The sequence below is a fragment of the Onychostoma macrolepis genome, chromosome 04 (genome assembly GCF_012432095.1).
Source record: "Onychostoma macrolepis isolate SWU-2019 chromosome 04, ASM1243209v1, whole genome shotgun sequence".
NCBI classification, from domain to species: Eukaryota; Metazoa; Chordata; class Actinopteri; order Cypriniformes; family Cyprinidae; genus Onychostoma; species Onychostoma macrolepis.
In genome coordinates this window covers 23,261,180-23,269,735 of record NC_081158.1, presented here as the reverse complement: position 1 = coordinate 23,269,735, position 8,556 = coordinate 23,261,180, and the positions used below count along the sequence as shown (strand labels likewise).

The window sequence follows — 8,556 nt, the reverse complement described above, 5'->3', positions numbered from 1 at the left end:
TCGTCATCAAATACACTAGTAGGCCTATCCAACTGCTTATCCAACTACTTATTTAATAAGATGGGAAGATACTTACTTGGAATACTTTTACTTTTGAAATATTGCATTTGCGATGATGTGGTGAACTTTGATGGAGACATTAAGGACTTTGTAGTTGGTAACAGTAAGTTATTTGTTCTTACTGACCATCGACTACATCAGATGAGACACGATCTGAATGAGGAGAAGAGGAAAGACATCACTGATGCCCCTCACCATAACAGAGTCAACATCCTGGTGCCTTTTGAAGCCAACGGCACCCTGATAACGTGTGGGACTTTTAAATATGGATATTGTGAAGTTCTTGATATAAATGACATAACAAACAGTATTTACTATGAAAGTGATATATTGGTAGGACCACAACAGAATGAGAAATCTGTTGCCTTCATAGCCGGTAGCTACCTTTTGGTTGGGAAAAAAGAAGACGATGCAAAAGCTCAAGATGCCAGGTATTCTGTTGCTAGCTTGTGGAACACTTTACAGTCTCAACCAGGAGGGATTTTCTCAAGAACAGCAGAAGGATCAGATGCCATCATTCAGAGCACAGTGAGAGATGTGGAGTTTGTTGACGGATTCCAGAGAGTTTCGCCCTCAGAATCCTATTTATTTCTCAACGCAAAGACTGACTCCGAGAGGAAAGTGCTCGTCCTGTGGATGAACAGCTCTAAAGTAAAAAAGATAGACATAATCAAATCCCTACAGGCTGCAACGATACGATGCTGCAGTGATAAAGTTCGTCCAGTGCTCGTCGCCTCCACCGTTATTCCCTCAGTGAACGGTGTTATTTGGGCAGGTGTGTTCAGTGCGCAGAATCAGCAGGATCCGGAGAACAGCGCGCTGGCTCTGTACGATATCAGTAATGTTCAAGGCCGAGTGAAGGGCTTCTGCGCTATTGGTGAAAAGCCTTGTGGATCTGAGGTTGGAAATTACTTATATACTTTTTAAACAGTATTTTGCCTTACAGAGACTTGAATAACATTTGTAATAGAATACATGTTGCATGATAAACGTAATTCACTATAGTCTATACACTATATTCAGTATATGTTGTTTGTGTTTCAGAGTGGTACTGAACTTCAGCCGCTCTCTGTGGTGTTCAGGTACAGCTCAATGTCAGCAGCAGCAGCAATGAGGATTGAATCCTGGATTGTGTTGTTCATAGGAACCAGTGATGGACAACTCATAAAGGCCTGCCTCGTATTCTATTTTTCACTAGTTTCTTAAATGTTATCATCTCTAGTTAAAAAACACTGAGGATATAAGTAGGTTGCATTGCACCGGTGAATTTGTGGGGCCTTGTTAACATTATAAGGCTTATGCATCAAGAAGTATTGTTAAGCACAAAAAATATTTGATATCCCAGCAATGAACAGCGAAATTAATCAATTGCATGAATAAAGCACCACAGTCATATAATGATTTGGCTAAAGTTTGGATAGTGCTGTTGTTTATATTTTTAGCTGATGTTGGATGAGAAATTCACACCAGGCTGTCCAATAGTGCTGTACAAATCTGATGATGAACGTGCAGTGCTTCCCAGAATGCCCTTTGATCCAGTAGATTTCAAACATATCTACATTGCTCTGAAGAAACAGGTGAGATTTAAAAATGTACAGTCAATAAAAAGAATCAACACTGAAAACACTTCATTTTAAATTGCTTACTCGCCAAACTAAAAGTTGTACTTGAGGCACACTCGGTGAAACCATTCATTCATATACTGAATCTTCAGACCAAGTTTAAAAAAACTCAGTGTTTTGAGAAACAAATAAATTTTTCACCCTTGCATTTCTGTTTCCAGCCCTTTGTAAATATATATTGAATATTCATTCAGGTCAAGTTACCTTCATTTCTACACTCTCTGAAAAAAAGGTACAAAAGCGGTCACTGTGGCCATACCTTTTCAAAAGGTACATTTATACCATTTAGGCAGAGGTGGGTAGTAACGAGTTACATTTACTTCGTTACATTTACTTGAGTACATTTTTTGGGTAACTAATACTTTTAGAGTATATTTAAAAATGGGTACTTTTACTCTTACTCAAGTACATTTTTAGTGAAAAAACGGTACTTTTACTTCGTTACTGTGGGCGACGCTCCTCTCGTTACTTTATCTTAATGCATACAAGTTAAAAATCCTTCAGTTTATTCCAAGCGCGCCATCTACTTTTTTTTCTGGGCAATGAGCGTTGCCGTTCGCGAATGATTCATTCTTTTGAGTCAATTCTATTCAAGGCTTGATCAAACCAGTTGGCAGACCAATGAATCGGTTCGCGAATCAGTTTGAATGATTCGTTCAGTTCCTGCCGCGCGCTGAGTCGTCTGAGGCGGTTCTCACTCAGAGTTGTAACATCAAGAGCGCTGAAGACGTGGCTCTGGATCAACAGTCAGTTGAAAGCAAAGGCTATGGTTTACTAGCTATGAAGATCTTTATTAGAAGAACACCGCGTGTGCTGACGGTTCCACAGGTATAGATTCGATTACAGTTCACGATACCACTATGACATTACAGTTTGTTGTACATGTACCTTACACATTAAATACAATGTATATTTGATTCATTAAATAAGCTGTGACGGAGTAAGAAATAAACACCCGCCAAACCAGCGTTAGTTCCAGGAGGAATGCCTTGCCTAGACACAATTAATATGGAAATTTTCACAATATTTACGCTTGCAGAAATAAAGGCTACATTTGTTTACATTTTGCGGAACAGACGGAAGAAGATCCGTCAATGTGCATTTGATTCGTTATGTTCAGATGTTCTGTAGCGGTCATGTGAGGAGATTTCACTCTTCTCCGTGTCAGAGGTTATATACATTTATAATACATAATTAAACTTTTAATTTAATTTAACTCAGTGATGCAAATCAGAATTTGTATCAGCTGTTACTCCAGTTTTCGGTGTAATATGATCCTTCAGAAACCATTCAAATATATTGTTTTGTTACCAGTGTTGTTGAAAAAAAACAAAAACAAAAAAAACAGCATATGCTGGTTAGGTATGTTTTGAAGCTGGGATGCTGGTTTGTGCTGGTCATGTGCTGGTCTTGAGCTGGTTGGACCAGCTTAAATCAGTTCAAACCAGCATCCCATGCTTCAAAACATACCTAACCAGCATATGCTGTTTTTTTCAACAGGAAACAGTTTTGCTGCTTAATATTTTTTGGAACCTGTGACAGTTTGTTCAGGATTCTTTTATGATTAGAAAGCTAAAAAAGAACAGCATTGATAATAAATCAGGCTGATAAAAATTCTGATTTGCATCACTGAAATAAATTACATTAAAAAAAAATTAAAGGTATTTTGAACGGCAGTGTGTGTGTGTGTGTGTGCGTGTGTATAAAAATGTATCTAAATATCTATATATCTAAATAAAAATAGATTATATTCAGTATATGATCCAAAGTAACTAGTAACTAACTACTTGAGTAGTTTTTTTATCCGATACTTTTTTACTCTTACTCAAGTAACTATTCAGACTATTACTTTTACTTTTACTTGAGTAAATATTTCTTCAAGTACTTTTACTTTTACTTGAGTACAGTTTTTGGGTACTCTACCCACCTCTGCATTTAGGTACCATTAAGTTATCAATATGGAACTTTTAAGTACAAAGTGACAGCTTTTGTACCTTCTTTTCTGAGAGTGTGTAACGATTCCTACAATAGAGATTGTTTGAAAGCAGCAAATACAAATTCTAATTGACAAACTCCTGTGCGCTCCACTGCACACTGAACAAGCAAAAGACTGAAGATAGTAGTGTTTCACATTTATCATATCCGCTTGTCGTGTATATGGCTAATCATCTGATGTTTGTATATAGAGTTAGAGTTATGAGTTAAAATAGTTTTAAAGAAGTATTTGCTTTTGCAGGAGATTTTTTTTTAAGTATGTTGTTTCTTTATGCTTGAAGGATAACAGCCTATCAACCTGCATTTTCACAGTTATTAACATCATAAGTCTAATATACAAAATATATTATAAAATCTGAATGCTTTTCTTTCTTTCTTTGTAAATGTGTGCACCATAGCTTGTGTTATATTACCCTGGCATCTAATGATTATAAACTATACTGTAACACTGATGCAATGTGTTTTAATAGAGCTGCAGAAGGAATGATTGTAATCTTTTTTTCTGACTGCGTTTTTTTTGTTAAATTTTTCCTTATTTCAAAAAGTCGTGCAAACTCATTAGTGGATTTTTGTTTTTGTGTTTTGCTTTCTGCTCATGCCTTTGATGCAGTTAAGAAGAGTGTCTGTGGTTTCATGTGCTAAATTCAGCACTCTGAAAGACTGCAGAGCTGCTCTGGATCCTCTCTGCGGCTGGTGTGTGAACACACAGAGGTCAGATTAATATCTGTTACACTTACAAGTAAAAAAAAAGTGTAGGATATGCTAGCTAGTTTAAAAAAACCAATAGCATATCCAGCGTGGCAATAACAACTCCAAATGATATATTTCTGCTTGTCTAGATGCTCCATCCAAGATGAATGTACAAAATCTTCATGGTTGTTCACCCCTAAAGACTCCCTTCAGGATCTGCTGGTTTCTTTTCAGGTTTGGGCAGAGAAATCTTCCAGCAAGGTATTGTTATATTAACTTCAAATAGGACCATTTTTCATTGCATTGAAAAGATACTAGCAATTTCTACTGACCAGTCAATGCCCACTCCTACACAGATTACTCTACATCTTTCCTTGAGTCTGGAGAGCACAGGAAATCCCACCTTCTCATGCACCTTCATCACAGGAAGTGTGAAGCTGTGTGACGGGTCTGATCTGGATGCAGTTTTCCCAAACTGCTACTGTAGTTTTTCTGACCAGCTACTATCTACTGGAGGTTGGTTCTCTGTCAGTGCAGTGGATTGGTGTTGTGTGCTTTGTATTCAATGTGCACACATACCACACTTAAAGCAAGATTTTATTGTCCTCAGTACACTCCAGCCACTATATGTATCTAAATATACTATTTACAAATATAATATGACTGCATTGATGGCTATCAATTTTATTGAGAAATTTCTTACCATTTCATTAAACGCAGCTATTGCATGCAGCTGACATGCATAACAGCAGCATTTCAATGGAAAAAGAGCACAGTCTTACATGCCTCTGACACCACATGCATATTTAAACAGACAGAGCAGAGTCTGCCATGGCATTAATAGACAGAGAAACATCTTCAGAAGATAAAGCAGTCATTTTCTACTAACAAGGCCAAATTCCATGAATAAGCCCCAAAAAATGCAAACAGTAATTCCCAAAATCTATAAGACTCTTGAAGAAACAATTGTTTAAGTCACATATAAGTGAACTTGGCAACTCTGCTGCTATTACATTAAAAATAATAGGAAGGGAATTAGCACAAGCGATTGATAAATAGCAGGAAGAAAGTGTAAATACCCAACAGAGAACTCATAAATCAGCAATACATAACTTACGATGACAACATTTCAAGTTTTTGCCTCTGATTTCTCACTTATACACACGGGAACTAGTAACACTGATTCAATAATGTATGTGCGTCTGTATGTTGTAGGAAAGAAATGTTTTGATAAATTCTGTGACCACAGAGCATATCTAAATATCTTAGTGTTATTTCCTTTCACTTTCTCAGCAACCGTAACCATGGTAGTAAACCTCATGACACATCTGAAACTAATACATTTTACGATAAAGTTTCTCATAAGCTGAGAAAAAAAAATTTTCTTTTTTTTTTTTTCAAGTATCTCCTAAAATGAAATACAAGCAAAATAAAGGAGACTAGTTGTATGCAATGTAAGCCACTTTGGATGTCTGTTAAATGGATAAATTCAGTATCAATGTGAGAAGTCCTGATCAGCCTGTCTGGTCTATTCTGCAATGTTGTATCCAGAAAACCTTTTCAAAAATGTTATTATCATTACTTTTTAATAATCCATACAGGTTTAAATATCTCAGCTGAAGTGGCTGTTGGGGATCAGAAAATCACAGAGAGGCTGGTGCTGAAAGACTGCCTGAATATCAAAGATAATTCACCAAGTGCTTCTTATACACAGTAAGAAATGCAGAGCCTAAAAATAAATAAATAAATCTCCTCTCTTTAGGATGTATGTAGTGATGAGAGGAAATATGAAGTAAGTGTCATACCGACTACTGAGGATTTTTCTTTATGAGGACCTAAGGTCATGTTAAATGTCCTTTTAAATACTTTTTTGCTGCATCTTACATGTTCACCAATTGCTGTCCTGTAGGAACCTGAAATTCTCTCTCTGGAGCCCAACAAGGTTTCTTTCCATGGCAGAAACAATGTTTCACTAAGAGGAAGGAACCTGGAATCTGTCACTAAAATCCGTATTCGAGGGGATCTGGAGTGCATTCCTAAAGAGTGAGACTGTGTTTGTTTAGTGGTATATATGAATGTGTGTGTATTCAGATAAATGATATTGTATATCTGGACATGAATGTTTCTCTTCAGATCTCCAGTGTTTGATCGCTCCAGTGACACTTTAAGGTTCCACATTCCTCCGAGTGGAACTAAAGGAACAGTGAAAGTGTGTGTTGTTACTCCTGACGACCGTTGTCATGGTAACAGCATCATCACTTACAGTTCTCAACCCAGCTGCACTGGAATACAGCCCACAGTCAGCTGGAGCAGGTCATTCTTGGGACTTTTTATTGACAGATTTTTTCATGATTATTGTTGTAATTCAGATATTATATATTATTTTATACCATATATAATGGATTTGGCTCCTCCCTAATTCTGATGTCTGGTTTTTGATTAAATTTTCTTAAATGTCTCTTCAGCGGTGGAAGGAAGATTCATGTTCAAGGCAGCAATCTGGAATTTGTGGAATCAGTTACTGTCAATTCCAGTTATAGACACTATGATCTGAAAACACAATACAACACAAACTCAGGGGTAAGACGTGTGCTTATTACTCCTGCATTAGGCTAAAAATGAACCTTACCCTAAAGAGGATCCAGTCTTGCTGTCTACAGCACTGGATCTGACATATGGAGATCAACAGTCAAACAGCCCATATTCACACCAGTTCTAGTTTAGCAGATTGTTTAATTTGCTAGTAGAATTGTTAAATGTACTTCATTGACTGTCAATATTTATTAATTCAAACTAAATATTATTATTTATTCTATTCAAAGCTTACATGTAGCTTCACTCTGCACGTCACATGTATTATTTATATTTTCTCTTTCTCAGGACATGTGGTTTCACTCCCCCAAATGCTATTATTATAATTATGAATGTGGTTCTTTAAGCTTGCATGTGGGGAACTCCACTGTGGACTGTGGGTATTTGTCCTATGAGCATGATCCACTAATCACTGGATTCACCAGCTTACAGGTGGCCAAAGATCTACAGGTGAACATTGAGGTGAGTTTAACATCAGTGTACAGTCCGAATGCAGTGGCATGCGTAGGTATTAAAAAACTTTCAGTAAATATTATTATTATTATTGTGAGCAGTCAGGGTTTCTGCACATCAGCATGTGAAACTCACAACCTCCAAACCATCCCACACTCTCTGTTTCTCAGAAAAGGGCAGATATGCTGAATTTGAGTATGAATGAGGTGACTGTGACGGGTCTACAGGGAGATCAGCAGTATCAGTGTGTTCTGGAGAAGATCAAGTCCTATTCTGTTATCTGTAAGATTAAAGGCAAATTTGGAGCCGTCCCAACAGTGGACAAACTCAATGTAAGTGCGTTTTGATATTTTCTTGCAAATGGTAAATGTAATGCTGTCTCTCAATAGATTATGGGAGGGAGAATCTCTACACTGTTTAGTTTATTATACATCTTTGTCAACTTTATGAGATATTTTATGAGTAGGACATTTCTTTCATTGTCATTTCAGATCAGTGTTGGGGATTTTTATATTATCCTAAGTGGAGAAAGACCAGAGTATTTGCAATTTTTTTCTATAGTATTTTCTTTAATATTCTTATTCTTTTTTCTTATCTTTTGTACTTTGTTATTTATTTATCGGATTTAATATAATAGCTAATCTGTTCTCCAGACAGCAGGTGGCGCCTTATACTTACATATTATGATATGCTGTAAAAACATAGCCTTTCAAAGTTCTTACAGAGGACTGGTCTGTTATTTAGCACTGTAGTACAATTATTTTGCATTAGAAGGCTTTGATTGTATCTCTTTCATTGTTCTCTTATTAACCTAATATTTTGATGTTATCAGTATACTGTAAAACAAAGTATAATTAAATAAACATTTTTCCATGATCATTTCAAAGGCATATTCAGATTATTAGGCTACTATAGTTACATGATTTAACTCAGCTATAAACCCTTTCAGGCATATCATTTTATTGAAATATCACTGGCATGAATTGGTAATACATTTTATTATCAAAATAACTCCTATATGCAATATAAATATCTGAATATAATACAGAAAACTTACCATAAAATGTTAAGATTTTATAGTTGCGCAATTATTGTGGTACATTTTCATTCTGTAACATGTAAGGCTGTGTGCAAAAATAGACCT

General features: G+C 36.2%; 1 protein-coding gene across 1 annotated transcript; it reads left to right on the top strand.

Moving 5' to 3' along the window:
- Positions 1–8,284, top strand: LOC131538523 (plexin-C1-like). The gene is made up of 13 exons (XM_058772390.1): positions 1–960; positions 1,105–1,230; positions 1,503–1,637; positions 4,288–4,388; positions 4,517–4,628; positions 4,724–5,101; positions 6,130–6,159; positions 6,277–6,410; positions 6,501–6,680; positions 6,833–6,947; positions 7,248–7,421; positions 7,583–7,744; positions 7,904–8,284. The coding sequence occupies exons 1-13, from the start codon at positions 61–63 to the stop codon at positions 8,039–8,041; spliced, it is 2,685 nt and encodes an 894-aa protein (XP_058628373.1). The 5' UTR covers positions 1–60; the 3' UTR covers positions 8,042–8,284.
- The last annotated feature ends 272 nt before the right edge of the window (positions 8,285–8,556 follow it).